At 64.5% G+C, this 20803-nt stretch overlaps 3 protein-coding genes across 37 annotated transcripts; 2 read left to right on the top strand and 1 right to left on the bottom strand.

The window, feature by feature from the left end:
• Positions 1-427: 427 nt before the first annotated feature.
• On the top strand, positions 428-8764 carry DUS1L (dihydrouridine synthase 1 like). 14 transcript variants are annotated; one of them, XM_054670259.2, is made up of 14 exons: positions 428-543; positions 1509-1755; positions 2345-2453; positions 3061-3111; positions 3606-3718; positions 4607-4689; positions 4876-4979; positions 5244-5388; positions 5636-5732; positions 5814-5896; positions 6546-6691; positions 7827-7864; positions 8237-8304; positions 8390-8764. In XM_054670259.2, exons 2-14 carry the CDS (start codon positions 1519-1521, stop codon positions 8406-8408), a joined length of 1293 nt encoding a protein of 430 aa, XP_054526234.1. In that variant the 5' UTR covers positions 428-543; positions 1509-1518; the 3' UTR covers positions 8409-8764. The 14 variants fall into 14 exon arrangements, 11 of the variants coding, with proteins under 11 accessions (XP_054526234.1, XP_054526232.1, XP_063656114.1 ...); XM_054670257.2 differs by having other exon boundaries at positions 8229-8304; XM_063800044.1 differs by having other exon boundaries at positions 8140-8304.
• Positions 8765-9173: 409 nt separating this feature from the next.
• On the bottom strand, positions 9174-15673 carry GPS1 (G protein pathway suppressor 1). 20 transcript variants are annotated; one of them, XM_063798135.1, is made up of 14 exons: positions 15600-15673; positions 14203-14403; positions 13298-13390; positions 12615-12796; positions 11856-12156; positions 11689-11766; positions 11443-11503; positions 10840-10925; positions 10570-10664; positions 10274-10379; positions 10114-10194; positions 9898-10035; positions 9690-9824; positions 9174-9592 (listed from the first exon to the last, which is right to left on the bottom strand). In XM_063798135.1, exons 2-14 carry the CDS (start codon positions 14353-14355, stop codon positions 9518-9520), a joined length of 1584 nt encoding a protein of 527 aa, XP_063654205.1. In that variant the 5' UTR covers positions 14356-14403; positions 15600-15673; the 3' UTR covers positions 9174-9517.
• On the top strand, positions 14840-19100 carry RFNG (RFNG O-fucosylpeptide 3-beta-N-acetylglucosaminyltransferase). 3 transcript variants are annotated; one of them, XM_016930963.4, is made up of 10 exons: positions 14840-15191; positions 15349-15397; positions 15502-15678; positions 15928-16030; positions 16137-16290; positions 16686-16774; positions 16850-17015; positions 17577-17662; positions 18195-18318; positions 18894-19100. In XM_016930963.4, exons 1-9 carry the CDS (start codon positions 14919-14921, stop codon positions 18274-18276), a joined length of 1179 nt encoding a protein of 392 aa, XP_016786452.2. In that variant the 5' UTR covers positions 14840-14918; the 3' UTR covers positions 18277-18318; positions 18894-19100. The 3 variants fall into 3 exon arrangements, with proteins under 3 accessions (XP_016786452.2, XP_016786451.2, XP_016786453.1); XM_016930962.4 differs by having other exon boundaries at positions 18195-19100; XM_016930964.4 differs by lacking the exon at positions 15502-15678 and having other exon boundaries at positions 14843-15191; positions 18195-19100.
• The last annotated feature ends 1703 nt before the right edge of the window (positions 19101-20803 follow it).

Below are 20803 nucleotides of genomic sequence, written 5' to 3'. Positions count from 1 at the left end.
GAGCAGCTTCCAGCCTGAGTTTTCCTTAGTGATTCCGGGGGCCCAAGAGATTTCACATGTTTTAGGTACTGAATGTCCTGGTTCAACTTCTGGCTTCGCTCTCAGATATGGAAAGCTCTGACAAAGCTTCTTTTTACATCTGTTGGGTCTCAAATGCCTTCAGTTTAAAATAACCTTCACATCCACTCTGGGGTTCCGAGTGGGTCCCCACAGCTCGAAATAACCCAAGGAGGGTCCACGGGGGGTAGGAAAGTCGATCGAAGGCTGCCGGCTGCGGAAACCCAGGGCGGGCAAGGAAGGTCCCTGGAGGGTGATTTTCCGCAACGCAGCGGCGGAAAGTGAGTGGCTTTCAGAGGCGGCAGGTGAGTGGGTTCGAGGCAGGGCTCTGGGGTCGCTTTAGGATAGAACGGGATGAAGCCCCAAATTCGAACTTGGGGGCTGGGCAGCGCAGGGCCTCAGCGCCCACGGTCTACCCGCGGCCCGGGCCTATGTGCGCTTCAGCGAGGCCCAATTTCCACATGCCTCGTTTCCAGCGAGCTGTCGGTGAGTCCCGGCGAGCCTCGACCCCTCTCTAGCCACGGCCTGACGGGTACGGTGGTGACCTCAGCCTCTGACCTCCGACCCCGCGCCGCGACCTCTCGTCGCCGGTCCCCTCGGAGCCGGGCGCGGTTTCCGGGGAACGCGTTTCCCGCCGCACCGTGGGCCGCCCGGACCGCGCAGGACCGGGCACCTTCCGGTGGCGGCGCGGAGCCCTGGGCCCGGCTGCGGCCCGGCGGCGGCCCCGGCGCGGTGCGGGCGTTCGCGGCGCCCCGGGAGCTGCAGGGGCCCCGGGCGGCGGCGAGGCCGGAGCGGGGCGGGCCCGGGACACCGGCACCCGGCGCCCTCGGAGCCAAAGGCGCGCGGCGGACACGGCGGGGCCCTCGCGCGGTGAGGACGCGGAGGCGTGTGGGCTCCTGTCACTTCACACAGCAAACGCTGCCCGCCGCGTGGCTCCGGAGGAGTCTCGCGGGGGGCGCCCCTGTGGCGTTTCGGGCCAGCCGGGCCGCCTGGCCGGGTGCGGAGAAGGAAGCTCTGCCCTTCCCCTGGCCCGGCGCGGAGCCGATTCTCCCGGGAAGGGGCCGGGGGTCCTCGCAGGGCCCGGCCGCGGCGTGGCCCTGCTGGGGTCCTAACTTCACCGCAGGGCGGCCTGCTCAGGGCCAGGCCCGCGGGGACGCTGGCGTCAAGGTTTCTTCCCCCTTCACGCCAGTCCCCTACCAGGCCGACATCGAGTCCCGCTCCCCAGGGAGGGTCAAGTCCCAGGGGTCCAGCGGCTCCCCCGAGGTCCGCTAGGAGGTGGCGGCACTGGAGTGGCCTTTCTCCAGCCTGCACCGACCCCCGCCTTTAGTGCCCCCGCGTGTGACCCAGCGGTGGTACTGGAGCGGCCTTAGAAGAGTGACCGCTGCCTCTGAGTTGAGTCTTAAGCCCCTCGTTGGGCCTGGCTGAACCCCGGGTCTGCGCCTTTCCCCCAGCCCGGAGACGATGCCAAAGCTGCAGGGCTTCGAGTTCTGGAGCCGCACCCTGCGAGGGGCCCGCCACGTCGTGGCCCCCATGGTGGACCAGAGCGAGCTGGCGTGGAGGCTGCTGAGCCGGCGCCACGGGGCACAGCTCTGCTACACGCCCATGCTGCATGCCCAGGTCTTTGTCCGCGACGCCAACTACCGGAAGGAGAACCTGTACTGCGAGGTGTGCCCCGAGGACCGGCCCCTCATCGTGCAGGTGCGCAGGAGGGGCTGTGGCTGCGGCCGCGGTTGGGTTCCCTGGCCCTGGAATGCCTGGGGAAAAACCCTTCTCTCTGTGGCGGGACATCACTTTCAGCCTTTCCAGAGACAGCTCAATTCCAGGAGGAGAGGGAGAAGGTGGCACCAGGCATGTAGAGTCCACGTAGCCACAGCAGTGATTCCTGTGGTGGAGCCAGGGCTGCCAGGTGCACCTGCCAGAATCCAACCCCATTCTCTAGGAGTGGCTCAGGCAGCCTGGGTGCTGTGAGGTTTGCAGCCCTGCCGGGGCCTCTGGATTGCTGACTCTCACACTCACACTCCCTCTTCAGAACCAGTAGAGATGGCTCTGCTCTTCAGAAGCCAGTGATTGTGGCTTCTGCCACAGTTCAGAAGAAAATCTGTAAATCCGGGTGGCTTGGGGACTCCTCCCGGCTTTGTCATATTGTAAGCCTCCGCAGGACAGAGCACCCTCCTGCAGTGAACCTGGGCCCACATCCTCATGGGGTCACACTGGACCTCTCGTAGGGCTGGGCAGCAAGGGACTAGGGCCTGGCTGGGCCCATGGCTGACTCCTGCATCTTCTCCAGTTCTGTGCCAATGACCCGGAGGTGTTTGTTCAGGCGGCTCTCCTGGCTCAGGATTACTGTGACGCCATTGACCTGAACTTGGGCTGCCCACAGATGATAGCCAAGAGAGGTGAGCTCCATGTGGAGCATGGGGGCACCTGGGGCAGGGGCCAGAGCCAGCTCAGTGCAGCCCCAGGTGTGGTGAGCTTGGAGGACGGCAGGCCCTGCCTCTGTCGTGACAGTGGCTCAGGCTGGAGCCAGCTGTCCTCTGTGCTCTGCCTCTGGAGGGTGGCTGTCCTCAGGCCTTGGGGGCTAGGGGCCAAGCCCTACTGGCTCTCTCTTCCCTCAGGGAGCTCCCTCTGCATAAACATGATTGCTGATACAGGGTCCCCATTACCCCCTTGCACTGCTGTGTGTGGGGCTGAGCCTGCTACCTCACCGGGCCCCTGAGGAGGTGTTACTTGGTTCCAGACCGTGCAGGGTGGGGGTTCCATTCAGCACCTTCTGAGCTTAGGCAGCCGGGCAAATAGAGCCCCTGAGTCTGATGCCGACAAACCACTGCTCTGACTGTCCCACTGCCCCAACTGGAGACACTGCTGGTTCTGGGGACCTGTGTCCCGCCTGGCAGGGCAGCTCCTGGCCTGCGTGGATGCAGGAGAGGGTGCAGAGGGGGTGCAAGGCTTCGGCCCCACCAGCCTTAACATAGGTGCCAACCAGGCCATGCTTGCTCCTTGCAGGTCACTATGGCGCCTTCCTGCAGGACGAGTGGGACCTGCTCCAAAGAATGAGTGAGTTGGCTGGGTGGACGGTGAAGGACCCCCAGAGACCCTCAAGAGGGACACATGGGCACTGTCCACTTGGTTGGGGCTCAGGAGAGGACAGGCATTGGCAGGAGTTCTCAGCATCACCCTGGGGCTTCCTGCCCACAGCAGCCTCTCTGCTGGAAGGAGGTGGCTGTGAAGTTGCCTGTCCTGCTCCACCCACCCCTTAAAACGAGACAGTAGGTGCCAGGGCAGAGTCCTTGCTCGGGCCCAGCCCCAGATGTCCTGGGAGACAGAGCCGGCCTTGGCCCTGCTTGTTTGAACTTTGGAGGGCCGGGGGTATGGCGGAGGGAGCCTGCCCAGCAACCTGAGGGAGACACCCAGATGGTGGCCCGGGCTGCCTCCCAGCCTCCCGGCAAAGCTGCCTGGGCTCCGCTGTCTGCAGGGCCCTGGGCTCTGGGGCTTGGCTGCTAAAGTGGGAACACCATGGCCCCCTCAGAAGCTGCCTCTCTTCTCCCCAGTTTTGCTGGCCCACGAGAAACTCTCTGTTCCTGTCACGTGCAAAATCCGTGTCTTCCCGGAGATTGACAAGACCGTGAGGTACGCCCAGATGCTGGAGAAGGCCGGCTGCCAGGTGAGCCCTGGGCTTGCGGGGGTGTCATGGGCCTCAGCTGGGCCTTTGCGCAGAGGACAAAGCTGAGGCTCTTCCTGTGTCCAGACACCGTGCACCGTCAGCCTCATGGGGGCAGTGGCCCTCCTGACTGGCCTGTCCCCACTGGCTCTGAGTGCCACCACCCCAAGCCCAAGCCTCTACAACAGAAACTGCTTTCCTGGCTCCAGGGTTTTGTCCCTGTGGAGAGAGTAATGTCGGCATCTCTGACATGTTCCTAGTGTCACAGACGCCGGCAGGGCCTCCTTTGGGGATACTCAGCATCCAGTCTCCCTAGAGGGTCAGGAAGGGGCCACCAGGCTGTCAGCAGAGCTGCTCCCCTGCCCGTGTTCCCTGCACACTGAGCCTGGCCTGGCGCAGGCCTGGATGGGCTGCTGTCTCCAGGGGTGCCCCTCAAGACACTCACCTTCTGAAGGTGGACAGCAACCTTGGTGACCCGGGGATGAGCTTGCACAGGGGCTGCCGGGCCCAGGACTCACTTTCCCCCCCAGTGCCCCACTAGCCTGGAGTCAGCCTGGAGCCAGTCCCTCCCACACCTTTGGCCTTGGGCAGTGGGGACGCTGCCACTTCCCAGCCTGGCTCTTGCATGGGCCTGGGCAGCACATGCAGCCTGAGGTTCCCACAGAGTGCAGAGGCCTTGGGGTAGGCCCCAGATGGCCATTCCTCAGCCCTGCTTCAGGAGCTGAGATGGTGAGGGAAAGGTCCCTGGAGTCGGGCATGGGGCACAGGGCTGGGAGGGGCAGAGGGGGCTCGAAGGGGTAGAGTGGGTTTGGAGGGGGTGTGGAGGGGCAGAGGGGGCTCTGAGGGGCGGAAGGGGCTTGGAGGGGTCAAGCGACCACTGCTCTGTCCTAGTTGCTGACGGTGCACGGACGCACCAAAGAGCAGAAGGGGCCCCTGTCAGGTGCAGCGTCCTGGGAGCATATCAAGGCTGTGCGGTGAGTGGGTGTGGACGGTGGGTGACACAGCCCTCAGTCCTTGGGGCTTTGCTGGGCGTCCCAGCTCCACACCTCAGGGTGCTCGGCACGCCTGACGCCCGTGACTACCGAGGGGGCTGTGGCTGGGGGCAGCATCACCTGGGTGCTGTTCCGGGCGGGTGGAAACATGCATTTCTCTGCCAACAGGAAGGCTGTGGCCATCCCTGTGTTTGCTAATGGGAACATCCAGTGCCTGCAGGATGTGGAGCGCTGCCTCCGGGACACGGGTGTGCAGGGCGTCATGAGCGCAGGTGGGCAGGGCCCAGGACAGCAGCCAGGGCCCCATGCACACGGCCTGATACCACCGCCCAGGTCGGTGCCTCCCGCTGCCTACTGCCCCCCCCATGCTGCTGTTCACAGACGGTGTTCATCAGTCCCAGTCTGCTCTGATGGGCCTGAGCTGGCCTTGTCCCTTGTGAGGTGGCACAGAAGGGTGTCCTGAGTGTCCCAGGCTTTCCTGTGCCGTCCACCTGGAGCAACCCACGAGGTGTCCTTCCCCGCTCCTCCTCCCACAGAGGGCAACCTACACAACCCCGCCCTGTTCGAGGGCCGGAGCCCTGCCGTGTGGGAGCTGGCCGAGGAGTATCTGGACATCGTGCGGGAGCACCCCTGCCCGCTGTCCTACGTCCGGGCCCACCTCTTCAAGCTGTGGCACCACACGTGAGTTGCCCCCTAAGGCAGAAGCCATGTTGGAGGGCCGCCCAGGCAGATTCCCTCAGAGCCCACCTGGGGCATTTTGCAGATTTTGTCAAAACAACTTGCTGCTAAGTCAGGTCTTGAGGGGCTGGGGTGACTTAGGAGTGGAGTTGGGCAGGAAGAGACACAGGTCCCTGTGTGCCCAGTGCTCAGCCTGGGGCCTGACGGTGGAGCCGGGAGCCCAGCCTGCGTGACAGGGCCTCTGTCTCAGGCTGCAGGTGCACCAGGAGCTGCGAGAGGAGCTGGCCAAGGTGAAGACCCTGGAGGGCATCGCTGCTGTGAGCCAGGAGCTGAAGCTGCGGTGTCAGGCAGGTGCTGGGGCTGGTGGGAGCCCGGCCTTGCAGGGGGTGAGGGGCTGGGGCCATGACCAGGGCTTTGGGCTTTTGCAGGAGGAGATATCCAGGCAGGAGGGAGCGAAGCCCACCGGCGATTTGCCCTTCCACTGGATCTGCCAGCCCTACATCCGGCCGGGGTGAGAGCCCAGCCAGCCCTGGGTAGGGATGTGCACCAAGGTGTGGGCTCCACCCTGTGCCCACAGTGCTGCGCCTGCCCTGCTTGTCCTCAGCCATTATGGTCAGTCAGCCCCTGCCCAAGGGAAAGGAGGAGGGAGGCCTCGGCTCCGAGCAGCACACACCTTCCACGTGACCCTCGGTGTCCTTGGTGGAGGGTGCTGGTGACTCAGCTGTGTCCTCCCTCAGCGGACGCTTGGATTTTAAATCTTTTCTTCCATAACATACTTCTCTGAGCTCCTCTGATCTTGGTGGATTTGCCCATGGGTCAAGAGGTTGACACCAGCTTCTGCTGGGTTCTCAGAGGTGAGGCCATCTGTGGCCACAGCCCTCCCTGGAGCTGGTGGTTCAGAGCTTGGGGCTGCCCGAGCTGCGGACTCCATCTCAGAGGCCCCAGACTCCCTAGTGGCCACTCCTGAATGGGCTGCCCGAGGGAAAGGAGGGCACTCCAGCAACGGCACTCCTCACAGCACTCCTCACAGCAACGGCACTCGCCACGGCCGCCTGGCCCCTCCTTGACCTGGGGCCTCACCCAGACTCAGACCCGTGTGGCTGTGGCTGCTGGGCCCCTCTCACGGTGTCCTTGGGCTCTGCCCGCTGCCCTCCCCTCAGGCCCAGGGAGGGGAGCAAGGAGAAGGCGGGTGCGCGCAGCAAGCGGGCCCTGGAGGAAGAGGAGTGTGGCACGGAGGTCCTGTCCAAGAACAAGCAAAAGAAGCAGCTGAGGAACCCCCACAAGACCTTCGACCCCTCTCTGAAGCGTAAGTGCTGCTTCCGCTGATGGGCCCCAGAGAGCCTCTTCGTCACCCCCATCCTCCCTGTTGCCAGTAACAGGAACCCAGACTTGTGGTCAACAAGGCTCAAGGCCTAGAGCTGGAAGCAGACACCTGGAGGGCTTGGCGGAGTAGTCAGCCAGACTTGGGGTCTGAGCACGGGGACCCTGTTCAGGCCGCAGCCCGTGCATGTGGGACATGGGCTCAGTGAATCAGATGAGGCTATGGGACAAGCTCTTCAGCCAGGTGAAGCTCGTCTACAGCTCAGGGCCTCGGGTCCCTGCGGCTGTCCCTGCCCAGCCTCACACAGGACACCTGAGCAGCTGCTGAGAGGGAGGCTGGGGTCCCCGGGAGTGTGTGCATGGGTCTTGTTGCTGGGCCAAAGGCACGGGATGAGGCTGCTCACCCCTCTCCTCTTAGCCACCAGTGGCAAGGCCTCAGCCCAGTGCTGTCTCCTCTGAGACCCCCGGTGGCCGCCGTATCCTGGGCCAGCCCACCTGGGCCCTCAACAGGTGGCAGCCTCCCAGGAGATCTCTGACAACTTTACAAGCTGCAGGGGAGACCAGCGATAACCCTGAAACCTTCCCATGTAACCCCCAGGGCGCTGGCCAGTCCAAGAGCAGCTGCGACATCAGGCTGGTGCCAGCAGTCCCTGCCTGCCACACTGCCCCCCACCAGGCCACTGAATGAGGCAGCTGGGAGAGGCAGGAAGTGGGGCTTCGGGCTGAATTCTTGATTTGACCCTTCTTGGCCCTTTTGCTTGGGAGACCTGGAACTGAAGGGCATGGAACCCCCCTTGGACCCTGTGGGCAGGAAAACTGCTCCCCTTGTCCGTGCCTGCGGGTGGGACAGATAAGGCTGCTCGTCCTGCGGGGGCCCCCAGCCCACCTGCTTCCTATCCATTTCCTGCAGGATGGTGCCCCCTGCATCCCCTTACCCATCGCTCACGGAAGGAAAAGCAGACGTGGCCAGCCTGCATCCTCTGCCCTCCCTGAGCCTCCTGGCCTGGCTGGCCACAGCTGGCATGGACGCCATCAGCAGGCTCCGTGCAGGCGGACGGGGCAGCCCCACAGCCAGGGCACCCCGGCCCTCACTCACCAGCACCCTTTTGTTCTTTTCCTAGCAAAATATGCAAAGTGTGACCAGTGTGGAAACCCAAAGGTGAGTGGATTCCGGCTGCATGCCACCAAGGCTTCAGCTTTGGGGGTGGGCAGGGTGGTCTCCGCACTGCTTGGGGTGGCAGGTCTGGTGCCCGCCCAGCTGGGTTTGCAACGTGGCTCAAGGTGGCATGGATGCCTCAGGACGGCCCCTTGCTTCCAGCCAAGCCCCTGCCCAGGCCTGGAGGGGGAGTGAGTCTGGGTGGGTTGGGGTGAGGGAGAGGCATCTGGCTTGGGAGCAGTTCCCAGGGCTGCATCCAGGCCGTGGGCATCTGGCAAAGGCTTCCCCAGTGGGGCTGCTCCCCTGCTGGCCAGACTGGCCCCGGGAGTGGTGCTGGCCACAGGCTCCCGAGATTCCCTGTGCCCAGGGCAACAGATGTGTGTTCAGCCTGTGCCGCGGCTGCTGCAAGAAGCGAGCCTCCAAAGAGACTGCAGACTGCCCAGGTGAGGGCGCCTACCACCCGCCCCGCAGCAGGCAAACAGACCCCTCCGCCTCCTGACCCCCGACTCCTCTCACTCGCTCTGCCAGGTCACGGATTGCTTTTTAAAACCAAATTGGAGAAGTCTCTGGCCTGGAAAGAGGCCCAGCCTGAGCTGCAGGAGCCTCAGCCAGCAGCACCTGGAACACCAGGTGGCTTCTCCGAAGTCATGGGCAGTGCCCTGGCCTGAAGGCCCAGAACCCCCACCCCCAGGACTGCTGCTGGAGCCTGGACACGTCCTACTTAAGAAAATACCTTTTACTCAGGGAATCTCCTGCTACTTAATGTGGAAAGACACGCCCATGTCCCCCTTCGGCCCACTCTGGGGGCCTGGAAATGCTGCAGTGGGGAGCAGGCCCCAGGCTGGACCTGCCCTGTCCTCAGCACGCGTGTGCAAAAGTGAACAATAAATCATTTCAAAGATGCGAGAGCCCACAGCCTGTGACCACTGCCCTCTCAGACCCAGGGAGGCATGAGCCGGGGCAGGTGCGGTTGGGGCCAGTGGGGGCTTCTGAACAATAGGATACATCTAAATGAAGGCAGCATCTGGGCAGACAAAAGTGGGGGCTTAGGTCCCCTCCCCACCTCCCCTAGGCGCCTCCATAGGCAAGTGGCCAGAGCCTCCGGGAGCTTCGTGATGCCTCACAGCCTTGGAAGCACCGCCTGCGAGGCCACAGTGGCTGCTGCTGGGGGCTGTTGAATCTGAGGGCCAGGCTGCTCATTTCTCTCACCAGGCCCTGCCTCCAAGCCTAGTCCCAGGGAGACAGCCCTCAGGAACCCAAGGCCACCCAGGGGTGACCAGAGCCTGCACAGCAGGAAAGAACAGCCAAGAGCAACGCTGAATCTGCTCTTTAATGGACACCGCCCACTTGTCTGCAACTGACTGAGGCGGGAACAGGAGGGGTCTGGGAAATGGTGCTGCTGGGCCTGGGTGCCGCACAGTCTGCTCCCTGGGGACAGAAACCCACAGGGTCGAGCCCTGCAGGCCTCTCCTTCCAGGAAGGGCCACAACTAGCAGCCGCCTGCCTCCTCAGCCCCAGCGAGGGCACACAGGCTGGGTGGCACCCAGTGGCCAGGCCCCTTAGCTGGGCCGCAGGCAGCACTAAGCCGCCTGGAGGTCAGGAGGTCCGTGGAGGTGGGGAGGGGGTGCAGATGTCCTGGAGGCCAAGGTTCATCCCTCACATGTTGGTGCTCATCCGGGACTGGCTGTTGGCTGGAGTCAGCTCCCCCTGGCTCCCTTCTCTGGGCGGGGACTGCAGGGGAGACAAGGAGCAGCTCACAGCCACCAGGCCCCACACGCCGTGCACCTGCCCCACCTCGCGCCAGCGCCCCCCCCTCGCGCCAGCCCACCTTGACATGGATCTGGTTGCGGAGCACAGCTGCCCGCAGCATCATGGCCTTGGCACGGCGCTGGAACTCCTTGCCCATCAACAGAGACTTCTCAAAGGTGGTGCTGCGCTGATCCACGTCCCGGGCGTACAGGATCTGTGCGGGCACAGGCTCAGCGGGGCCCAGGCTCACCCCCAGCTGCCCCCACCGCCCCACAGCCCACAGCCACCTTGCTGTGTGAGTCCACACGGGCACTGATCAGCCCCTCCAGGATTAGCTGCGTCAGCTCATCCTCCAGGGCGGCCACCGTGGTATTGAAGGCTGCCGCCATCCTATGCATGTCAGCTGACACGTAGGGGCTGAAATACTGCAGGGCAGAGGAAAGTCAGCTCCACAGCCCCCTGCATGCCCGCCTGCCGTGCGCCAGCCTGACCCCCACGCTTACCTGGATGAGGGCACGGTTGCGAATCTGGGTGTACAGGGTCCTGACATGGGGGGCCAGATACATGTCCAGGAGCAGGTTGTCCTGGGGAAGGGGCTGGTCAGGACCAGGACAGGAGGCCAGGCAGGGCCCCACCTCACCCCTACCCCAGGCGGGGCCCCACCTTCATCTCATCCAGCATCTTGAGACATGAGGCGTACTTGGACTCGTAGAATTTGAAGATGATGTCTCGGACCTGTGGCTCCAGCTCCAAGAACAACTTGAAGGAGCTGGTGAGGCAGACCCCTCAGAGCTCTGTCCTCTGCCTGCCCCTCCCTCCAAGTGGCCAGTGGGACACCAGTCCCCAGACAAACACCTGAGAAAACGCTGGGGCCAGGGGGCCAGGACACGCAAGGCCAAAGCAGCAGCCACGGAGAGGGACGGGGACTGCCTTCAGGGCTGCAGGACCGGGGCACCTACCTGCTGGAGATGACATTGCGCTGCAGCTCCTGCCGGTCAAAGGTAGCCAAGGCGCACAGGCCACCGTAGATGGCCACGTTGCTGGGGGACAGCAGCTGAGGAGCAGAGACCTGGCGTCACAGGCAGTGAAGGGCCAGGCCACCCCTGCCTGCCCATCACCCGCTCGGAGAATGCCTAAGACCCCATTTGTGAGAGACCTCACCCTCCTACAGAAGCAGCCTGACCCATGAGCCCATGCTCTGCCTCCCAAGTCCCCAGAGGGCTCCTCACCTCAGGGAAGTCACAGTGATCAAAGGAAGCCAGCAGGAGGCACTTGGCAGCCTGCTTGTACTTCCTGGCGGCCAGCTCTGCCAAGCCTAGTGGAAGGAGCCGGGGGCGGGGAGGGGGGAGAGGGGGTAAGACCCCAGAGCCTGGGGAAGCCGCTAACGCCTGGAAACCAGGGAGAACGCGACCACCAGCCGGCTCGCTGGCCTCTCCTGCCCCGGGAGCTGTTCCTCAGCGCTGGGGACAGATATTCTAGTCACGGGTGGAAACAACCCCACCAATGCCGAGCAGGCTCCCTGAAGCCAGGCATGCAGGGAAGCCCTAGGTGCCAGCAGGGCTGCAAAGGACACCCCGGTTCAGAGCAGCTCGGGCTGGCAGACCTGCCTCAGGCCCACAGTGACAGCAGCCAGACCCTGACCACACGTCACCCACTGGCTTCCCCGGGGCAGACTTTAGGCACCACCTACACCTGCACATGTGCCCACAACATCCTGCGCCCTGCCAGGGAAGTTTTCCCTGGCTGAGGCAGGGACCAGCCTACTACCCTGGGCTGGGAGGACTTAGCAACACGGGAACGTGGGGTCAGCTGGGCGTGACCCAGGCCCTCACCTGCAGCACACTTGAGCTTGGTGAGGATGGCCTGGGTCTGGCTGTCACGCTCTCCTCGCTGCTGTAGGAGGAAGCCACATGCGTGAGGCCCATGCCCCACATTTCCTAGAGCTCGATGCCCAGCCCCCAGACTGAGAGGGAATGAAGGCAGATTCAGATCTGGGGGAGAATGAGGTGGGGGAGGACAGGAGGGGCCGGCAGTGGTCAGGAATCCCGGGGCAAGGTCTCTGAGGAGGTGGCCCGTACCTCGGCAATCTCTGGGGTGGACTCAGCCTTGCTGACGTAGCTGAGCACATGAGACCAATTCTGCAAGTAGACGCTGACCTGGTGGGTGGGGGGGCAGAGCCAAGTGAGCCTGGGCGCCCCAATGGCCCAGCCATGCTGCCCACCCCCGCCCGCCGAGGCAGGCCGACCTTGATGACGTTGAGGCACATGTTGATGACGTGTTTGGCGCTGGTGCAGTAGTCCCGGGCCCGGGAGTAGCACTTGAGGGCGTTGCTGAGGTCCCCACAGTCCAGATAGTGGTCGCCCAGGTCGTCGTGGCCGCGCCGGATGCTCTCCTTGATGGAGTTGCCCTTGTAGTTCTTCAGGTCTGTGTCCAGCTTCTCCAGCTTCAGCAGCGCCTTCTTCCGCGTGGCCTCCACCCAGGCCGTGTCCAGGGCTGGGGGCTCCACGCCGCTCTCGGGGATGGCGTCGGGTGCGTTCTGCAGCTCCCTGAGAGAGGACCTGGCCATCAGGATGGCGACGGTCACGGGGGCCGGGGAGGAGGGGAGGAAGCCGCCAATCTCAGGCTGCCCTCAAAGGCCCAACCGGCACACAGGTGGGCACCTCCCGCTGGCCTCAAACCCCACCTCTAGGGACCAGTCTGCACCAGGGCCACAGAGAGAACTGCTGCCCCAGGAGCCTACAGCCGGGTGGGGAAACCAGCAGGGAGGTGGCCCCTGAGCCACAGTCTCCACAGCTCCCCTGGAATCAAAGCCGTGCGTGCACACGCACAGGAAAAGCCACACACACACAGGGCACTTCCACTGCTGGCCAAAAGAGAGTGAGAGCTCTACCCGCCCGACTTCCCAGCACAGGGTGGGAGATGCAGGGCACAGGAAGGGGGCCCAGTCCCAGACACCTGCTCCCTTGGTGGCCTCTGCTTCCTCTCACCAAGCCCCTGGCCTCACCTGGTGGCCTCTGAGAGCTTGCGGTGGATCTCCTCGTACATGTCCACGTTAAAGGTTCTCTGCACGAAGGAGAGGGCCATCTTCAGGGCCTCCACCCGCAGCGTGGGGCAGTGATCAGCAATGAACTGCAGCCGTTCGATGCGCATCAGGCCGCTGTAGCTGGCCGCGTACTGTTCCAGATCCTGGGAGCAGGCACAGACAAGAGTCAGGCAGGATGTGAGGCAGGACCCTGGCCCCAGGCCCTGAGGGTCAGGAGTTGGTGCCCGACTGTCCTAGCCAGAATGTCGCCCTGGGCCCATAACCGGAACCGGGCATGGGGGTACGAGACTGACTGCTGTCCCAGGCGCTGCAAAGACCGCTGGGGTGGGCCTGGGGCAGGAGCCTCAGGAGTGGGACCCTGCACCGGGGGGCTTTCGGGGATAGACACCCACTAGTGACTGTTGGTCGCTAGGCTGAGCGGGGAGGAGACCTGCCCTGGCTTCTCCATGAGCAGCGTCTGAAGCTGAGCTACAAGCCTCATGTGAGTGCGCAATCAGAAACGCTGACGGTTTCGGGGTCAGAAAAAGACGACAGAGATCACTGAGGAGGATCATTCTACCTGCTGTGCAGGCTGCAGCGGGGAGTCTGCCCTGGACCCCTCAGCAGGACTGAGACACCCAAGGTCCCCCCACTGGGCTCCGTACCAGGCTGGGGTTCTCCACCACGTAGTTGACGTCAGGTGCATTCTGCGGGTCTTCCTGGGGGTCCACGTCGATCTGCATGGGCTCCACGGCCCCCTGCAACATGGGCCAGGCACCTGGCACCTTGTCCTGGGGACTGCCCCAGGAGGGCGAGAGACCCGCACTGTTCTGAGGTCAGCTCTGCCCGAGATCTTCCAGGCCAGTCGGACCACACTCCCGCCGCTGCTGTCCCCCAGGTGTGCCCTCCCAGTCACCCTTGCCCCCACCCAGGCTCCTGTGCCACCACATCAGGGAGGAGTCTCCTCACAAGACTCTAAGGCTCAGAAGCAGAAACCCCTCGCCTGATTCTAGCCACTCATCTCTGAAAGCCAGAAAGCAGACAGGGGACAACCAACTACACAGGGGCCTCTGAGGGCCCCTACACGTTCCCAGCCATCATCCTGATGTAGTTTCCTCCAAGCCACGGAGAAGAACGGGACGCCACCTCAACCCCAGGAGGCAGGAGGACCAGCCCCCGGAATCTGTCCTGAGCAGCGGAGCAGCAATACTGGGCTGAGAGTCACGCCACGGAGTTGGGAGAAGGGGAAAAGAGTCATCTCAGGGAGCCTCATGGCCCCCAGCTGGGAGACACAGAGAAGCCAGGACCTCGGCTTAAAACAAAGCAGGCTGGAAAAGCCGCCGTGCCGGGCACTCGCCGGACCCGTGGGCCTCCCGCGCTCCTTCGGGAAAAGCACCAAGAGCTCGGCTCCCTCCGCAGGCCCCGGGCCCACCGGGGCTCCCTCCCCTCCTGCGCTTGGCACTGAGTCCCTGTCCTCGGCCAGCAGAGCAGCAGGGGCCCAGCCACAGCAGGGGCGGCCGGGGCCCTGCTCCCCCCTCCCTCGCTCGGGGGTCCCTGTCCTGGAAGGTACCTCGTAGAGCAGCGTACAGGCCGACAGGCTGGCGCTCAGGCTGAAGTCCCCGGCCGTGCCGGGCAGGACGAGGTCTGACCTACTGCTGTGAGGGGTGCAGTACAGATCTGTCACTGACGAGGAGGCCGAGCTGGGGGCCGAGCTATCCCTCATTCTGTCCTGACTTTCTGCACCCCCCGACCCTGACACAGAGCTGGCTGGCTGCTGAAGGGAGAAAGAGCGTTAGCGTCGGGGCGGCCGGGAACCTCTCCCGTGAGCTGCTGGGAGGGGAGGCGGGGCGGGCGCGGCCCGGCGGCCCCCGATCGCAGCGCGCAGCCACGGCGGAGACGCGCCCTCGGCCCTGCAGCCCCCGACGCGCGCTGCCCGCGGAGGCCCGGCACGGAGCGTGCCCGGCCGACTCCTGGCGCAGGCCCCGCGCCCCTGCTCGACCTCAGCCCGGCCCCAGTGGCGGGGGGCGCGGGGGCGCGGAGGCCCGGGGCGGCCTCGGCTCGTTACCTGCAAGTTAAACACCTGAACCGGCAGCGGCATCTTGCACCCACCCCGCCGCGGCGTGCCGTCCACTTCCGGGGCAGCGGAGCCGTCGCTTCCGGGGCAGCGGAGCCGTCGCTTCCGGGGCGCGGGGCGGGGCGGGGCCGCTGCGTTCTTAAAGGGGCCGCCGCCCACCCACGGCTCCGGCCAGGTTCTCCGCTCCCAGCGCCGGGGGTCCCGGCGGCCGCATGAGCCGCGCGCGTGGGGCGCTGTGCCGGGCCTGCCTCGCGCTGGCCGCGGCCCTGGCCGCGCTGCTGTTACTGCCACTGCCGCTGCCGCTGCCCCGCGCGCCCGCCCCGGCCCGGACCCCCGCCCCGGCCCCGCGCGCGCCCCCGTCCCGGCCCGCTGCCCCCAGCCTGCGGCCTGACGACGTCTTCATCGCCGTCAAGACCACCCGGAAGAACCACGGGCCGCGCCTGCGGCTGCTGCTGCGCACCTGGATCTCCCGGGCCCGCCAGCAGGTGCGCCGGACCCCGACCCCGACGGCGAGCCCCACGCCCACCCGCCCCGCCTCCCAGGGTCTAGGCCCGGCCCAGGCCCCCGGAGGCTCCGCGCGGGGCGGGTCGGTCTCCGGCCTGGGCAGCGCCCCAGAAGCCTCATAGATTGTTTCTCCCCCAGACGTTTATCTTCACCGACGGGGACGACCCTGAGCTCGAGCTCCAGGGCGGTGAGTGTCCCCCGCTCCCCGGCGCCCGCGGGACCTGCCCCCCGAGCCCTTCTCGCTCTGAAGCCACGGCCCCTTCGCTGCTGTGGGTGCCTTTCTCTGCCCAGGCTCCCGAGGCCCGGGGAGGCCCCGACGCTGCCCAGGTCACGCGGCCTGCGGAGGGCCCACCCTGCCAGCCAAGCTCTGCTCCCCACCAGCCTCTCACACTAGCCGCTTCCCGGGGCGTGGGGCTAGTGCCACGTCCCCTGAAGAAGCACCAGCAGGGAATCCGCCCTCCAGGCCAGGTCAGGGCGAGCTGCCTCCGTCCTGTTTCCACTCAAGAGATCCCAACTGATAGCCGCCTGCTTCAGCCTCAGCGGCACCAGCAGGGTCAGCGCGTGAGAGCTAGGGCTGTGGTTGGACCCAGGCAAGGTGTCCAGGCATGTCAGCCAGCCACGTTGTGCCCTGGCCCTTGGGGGCAGGTGGGGCACAGGCCTTACCCCAACCCCAGTGCCAGCCTCTACGTGCGTGCTTCCCCTGTCTCTGATTCGCAGGCGGCCGTGTCATCAACACCAACTGCTCCGCGGTGCGCACCCGTCAGGCCCTCTGCTGCAAGATGTCCGTGGAGTATGACAAGTTCATTGAGTCTGGGCGCAAGTACGCGGCGCTGACCCGACCCGCAGAGAGCCCAGAGCCAAGCTGGGTGGGGGCCTCCTGTCCAGCCATGCCAGGCCCTCGTGCCCAGGACTCCCCTCGCCCACAGGTGGTTTTGCCACGTGGATGATGACAATTATGTGAACGCCAGGAGCCTCCTGCACCTGCTCTCCAGCTTCTCACCCAGCCAGGACGTCTACCTGGGGCGGCCCAGCCTGGACCACCCCATCGAGGCCACCGAGAGGGTCCAGGGTGGCAGAACTGTGAGTGTCGGAGCAGACGCCGTCGGAGCAGACGCCTTCCTTGACACCAGCCCGGGAGGCGCAGCAGAGGGCGTGGAAAGCTGGCTTGAGAAGGGCATAGGGTTGGGGGCCCAAGCTGATCCACCCAGGTGGTTTGCATGTGGTGGTTCAGGAGCAGGCCAGGGGGCCCTCACCGTACTGGGCAGAGAGGGGGTGTCTGGGCCAGGTGGGGAGGATCTGGAGGCCATGGGTCAATGGCCTGCAGAGGCTCCCGGCTTTTTTTGCTTCAAGAAGCTTCTGTTACCTGGGTGGGATCTCCTAAGGGGCAGCTTAAGAAAGATGCCTGGGGAGTCCCATGAAGAGTCAGGGGTGAGAAGCCCTGTCCCGGGCAGCTCTGACCAGCACCCCATCCTCAGGTGACCACGGTCAAGTTCTGGTTTGCTACTGGTGGGGCCGGGTTCTGCCTCAGCAGAGGCCTTGCCCTCAAGATGAGCCCATGGGCCAGGTGAGTGGGGGTCCGGCTGCCCGGGCTGGGAGGCGGAGGCTGAGACCTGAAAGGTGCTGACCGGCCTCCCCCCAGCCTGGGCAGCTTCATGAGCACAGCTGAGCAGGTGCGGCTGCCGGATGACTGCACAGTGGGCTACATCGTGGAGGGGCTCCTGGGCGCCCGCCTGCTGCACAGCACCCTCTTCCACTCTCACCTGGAGAACCTGCAGAGGCTGCCGCCCGACACCCTGCTCCAGCAGGTACAGGCGCCACTCTGGGTGCCTCTGCCACCTGGGCTTTGCCCCGCCCTGACTCCCCCAGGGGCCCCACTGCCCCGGCCCGATGCCTGGCTGAGCAGGCAGGTGGGATTTGCATGTGGCTGGGGGCAGACCCTGGACAGGCCCCTTGGCCTATTGGACACAGGGTCTTCAGGTACAGATGGGGTATGGTGTCTGGGGCAGAGGAACGAGGGGAGAAGCACAGTTCTCGGGCCAGGGAGGCCCCGTGCCAGCTGGGCAGTGGGTGTGGTGTGTATGGTGACGGTGAGTCGGAACAGGTCCCATCACGTGGAGCAGGGAGGGAATGAGGGTCAGCTTTGCTCTGGAGGTTTCAGATCCCTACCTTCTGTCCCCCAGGCTCTGCCTGAGGTGTCCCCCTACTCAGCTCATGCCATGTTTCAATGCTGTTTCCAAGCCTGGCCTCCCCCAGGGCCTGGGGAGAAGGGGGTGGGCAAGGGGGCTCTAGCAGGGCTCCTGGCCAGGGGGAGGCGTGGCCCGAGACCAGACCAGGCCACACACTCTGCCCACACCGTTCCCTCCCAGGTTACCTTGAGCTATGGGGGTCCTGAGAACCCACATAACGTGGTGAACGTGGCTGGAGGCTTCAGCCTGCATCAGGACCCCACACGGTGAGTGGGTAGTGGCATGGGCAGGCCCTCGGCCCCGCAGGGGCTCTGGCATCAGCACGCCCACCCACAGCCCTGACCCCCACTTCTCCCTCTACCCACGGCCCTGACCCCCACTGCTCCCGCCGCCCACGGCCCTGACCCCCGCTTCTCCCACCGCCCACGGCCCTGACCCCCACTGCTCCCGCCGCCCACGGCCCTGACACCCCCTTCTCCCTCCACCCACGGCCCTGACCCCCACTTCTCCCTCTACCCACGGCCCTGACCCCCACTTCTCCCTCTACCCACGGCCCTGACCCCCGCTTCTCCCACCACCCACGGCCCTGACCCCCGCTTCTCCCTCCACCCACGGCCCTGACCCCCACTTCTCCCTCCACCCACGGCCCTGACCCCCGCTTCTCCCACCACCCACGGCCCTGACCCCCGCTTCCCCCGCCACCCACGACCCTGAGCCCCACTGCTCCCTCTACCCACGGCCCTGACCCCCGCTTCTCCCACCACCCACGGCCCTGACCCCTACTTCTTCCTTCGCCAGGTTTAAGTCTATCCACTGCCTTCTCTACCCAGACACGGACTGGTGTCCCAGGCAGAAACAGGGTGCCCCAACGTCTCGGTGACACCAACCACCCCTGACCCAGGGCTGCCTGGCTCTGTCCCAGGTGCGGGGAACCAGAGCCCCCTGTGGGTTCAGTGGGCTCCCTCAGGTGCCACGGCCACACCAGTGAGATGCAGGCACCTGGCAGACCCTCTGGCTAGCCTGCAGCCCCCCTCTCCCAGCCCCTGGTGGGCTGCGGTGATGGGTGTTTTGGGAGAACGAAGACAGCCAGGCTGATGGCCAGGGCCATGGTGCCCCTCCCCCCGACCCAGCCGCAAGGTTGATCCCACGGGAACAGGCTTCCACCCCAGCACTTGAGCACCTGGGAGGGAGCTGCCTTCCGGGCTCCATTACCTGTTGCTGAAGGCGGGTGCTAGGCTGGCTAGGTGCCAAGGAGCAGGCTCCAGGCCAAGGTCCTGGCCCAGCCATGGCCATTGCAAGGGCTCAGCCTGGCAGGCTTTGTGGGGGACGCCGCCCTCTCTGCCGCAGGCTGGGTGCACGGCCGGGCACCACAGTGGGACTCAAGCCCGGGAAGGTCATGCTCTCGGCCAGAGCTTTGCTCCCAGTCCAGGCGCCTCATTCGGAGGCCTCTTGACTGGGACCACAGAGATGTTTTCTCCACTCTGACTTGTGGCTCAGGACTACTTTCTGGGTCGTGCTCCTGCCCCACTGTGCCTGGCCCCATAAACAACAGGAGCCTGTTGTTCCGCTGACCTGCCCATCCCAGCAGACCCACCTCCCCGCCTGGTGCCTTCCACGGAGGGAAATGGGACAGGGGCCGTCATCTCCCCTCTGCCTCCTGCTTTGCTGTTGCCGAGCACGAGTAAAGCCTCTGTTCTTACTTCACGTGGCTCCTGTCTTAGTCACCCACCAGCCCAGCTGTCCTCACGTCCCTGCCACGTCCCCCTTCTACCCCAGGAAGGCTCTGTCCCAGGCAGGGCTGTATCCTTGCCGTCCTGCCCACCCAGCCTTGAACCCACCAGACTCTTCTTTGGAAGCCAAAATCTCCAGGAGAGGTGGCGTGCGACGGTCCTGCCGGGAGGGACGGACACTGGACGCTGCCCTGAGAGGCCGCCTTCCTGAGCATCGTGCTTGCCTCCTCCCGTGTGTTGTGTGGAGACAGGTGCACGTGGGTGTGTAAGAGGGTGTGCATGGGCGTGTACACGAAGCTCAGTGGACACGTTGAGAGCGGGTGTGTACGTGCATGTAGGGGAGTATCCACCCGTGTGTGCGTCTGTAGGCATCAGTGGGTGTGTGCGTGGCAGTGTCTGCATGCGTGGCTGTGTGCACTTGTGCGTGGGTGTGTGGAGGGCAAAGAGGAGGCACCCGCATAACCCGTGTGGAGTTTGCTGGTTTCTGTCTCATTTGTGCTCAGCCTGGAGTAGAAGGCACCCCAAGGAGACTTGAGGTTAATCATGACTGGGTCCTCAGTCCTCAGCCCACAGCCCAGGCCCCTGGCTTTGTCCACTGCAGGCTCTGGGCGGGAGAGGAATTCTGAGGCTCAGAACAAGTGTAGGGTGAATTTCAGCAAGTCTGAAACCTGCATTTCAACAGAAACGAAAGAAAAGCGAATTCTTGAAAATTGCTGCAGAACTGTAGACGCCCCAAGAGAAGGCGTCCCCTGCATCCCCTGCGTCCGCGGTGGGTCTGCCCGCGTGGCCTCGGGGCCTCACGCTGGCTCTCCCGGATGCACGGTCTGGGTGTTGCACCTTCCTCTGACCTCATGTGGACCTCCCTCCCTCCCAAGCCTGCACCACACGGGCCTGGCGTCCTGGGAGTGGGGAACGTGGACTAGAGTGCATTCACGCCACCAGAAAGGGTGTCTAGGGACAAAGTGTCCCCAGTGGGTTGTTTCCAGGGCATGAGGCTCTAGCAAATCTTGGTGCACACACGCTTTCCAGAAGAGTCCCGCTTGCAGCTCCTCTGAGAAAATAATGTTGTATCCATTTTACCTCAACTCCCTCAACACTAGTCTTAAAACCTAAAGCCTGTTAACTGTTGTCTAACGGAAAGGAGATGGTCATTCATGTTTAAGCCACACTCTAAGGTTGCATAGTGCCCGGTCCGGGAGGTCACCCTGTCTCATTTATCCTCCCCATTTTTTTTTTGGCCTAAGTTCAGGTCCACGAGGTCCTGAGGCTTTTCTCCTAAGTGACCAGTTACACTGCTCCCTTTTGTATTGTTGGGTTATGTTTATAAACGTTTCAAACCAGCAGTTTTCCACTTTGATTCAAATAACCATTCCCGGGCAGGACCAGTCCCAGGCTCGCTGTTCTGGGAAGAGCCTCTGGCCGTCCTAGGCCCAGGTCCCTGCTGGACCCAGTTGGCTCCAGCTGCAGAGAGTCAGCGTGGACGGGGGTGAGGAGGGAACCAGGGGCGGCCACCCCTCTGGAGGAAACAGGGCTTGGAGGAGCAGGGGGGCTCCAGGGGGCCGGCCTGGCGAGAAGAAACCAGCCAAGGTCCCATAGGCAGGTGCTGTTAGGCCCGCAAGGCAGCGACGTGGTCACAGGCACAGGTCACGTGGGGTGTGTCACGGCACCTGATGAGAC

The sequence above is a fragment of the Pan troglodytes genome, chromosome 19 (genome assembly GCF_028858775.2).
Source record: "Pan troglodytes isolate AG18354 chromosome 19, NHGRI_mPanTro3-v2.0_pri, whole genome shotgun sequence".
NCBI lineage: Eukaryota > Metazoa > Chordata > Mammalia > Primates > Hominidae > Pan > Pan troglodytes.
The sequence above is the reverse complement of the archived record's forward strand: the minus strand, read 5'-3'. Positions and strand labels throughout refer to the sequence as shown.

Excerpts from the sequence above, each read along its gene's own strand:
- DUS1L (XM_054670252.1), top strand. The coding sequence starts at position 1,519 with ATGCCAAAGCTGCAGGGCTTCGAGTTCTGGAGCCGCACCCTGCGAGGG. Across the intron at positions 5,041-5,243 it reads GGCCTGATACCACCGCCCAG|AGGGCAACCTACACAACCCC; the intron begins GTCGGTGCCTCC and ends CTCCTCCCACAG. Across the intron at positions 5,897-6,545 it reads CAGCCCTACATCCGGCCGGG|GCCCAGGGAGGGGAGCAAGG; the intron begins GTGAGAGCCCAG and ends CCCTCCCCTCAG.
- GPS1 (XM_016930683.3), bottom strand. The coding sequence starts at position 14,730 with ATGCCGCTGCCGGTTCAGGTGTTTAACTTGCAG. Across the intron at positions 11,504-11,688 it reads CCACCCCAGAGATTGCCGAG|CAGCGAGGAGAGCGTGACAG; the intron begins GTACGGGCCACC and ends TTCCTCCTACAG. Across the intron at positions 10,926-11,442 it reads CAAGCTCAAGTGTGCTGCAG|GCTTGGCAGAGCTGGCCGCC; the intron begins GTGAGGGCCTGG and ends TCCTTCCACTAG.
- RFNG (XM_016930963.4), top strand. The coding sequence starts at position 14,919 with ATGAGCCGCGCGCGTGGGGCGCTGTGCCGGGCCTGCCTCGCGCTGGCC. Across the intron at positions 15,398-15,501 it reads TGAGCTCGAGCTCCAGGGCG|GCTCCCGAGGCCCGGGGAGG; the intron begins GTGAGTGTCCCC and ends TTCTCTGCCCAG. Across the intron at positions 16,031-16,136 it reads TTCATTGAGTCTGGGCGCAA|GTGGTTTTGCCACGTGGATG; the intron begins GTACGCGGCGCT and ends CCTCGCCCACAG.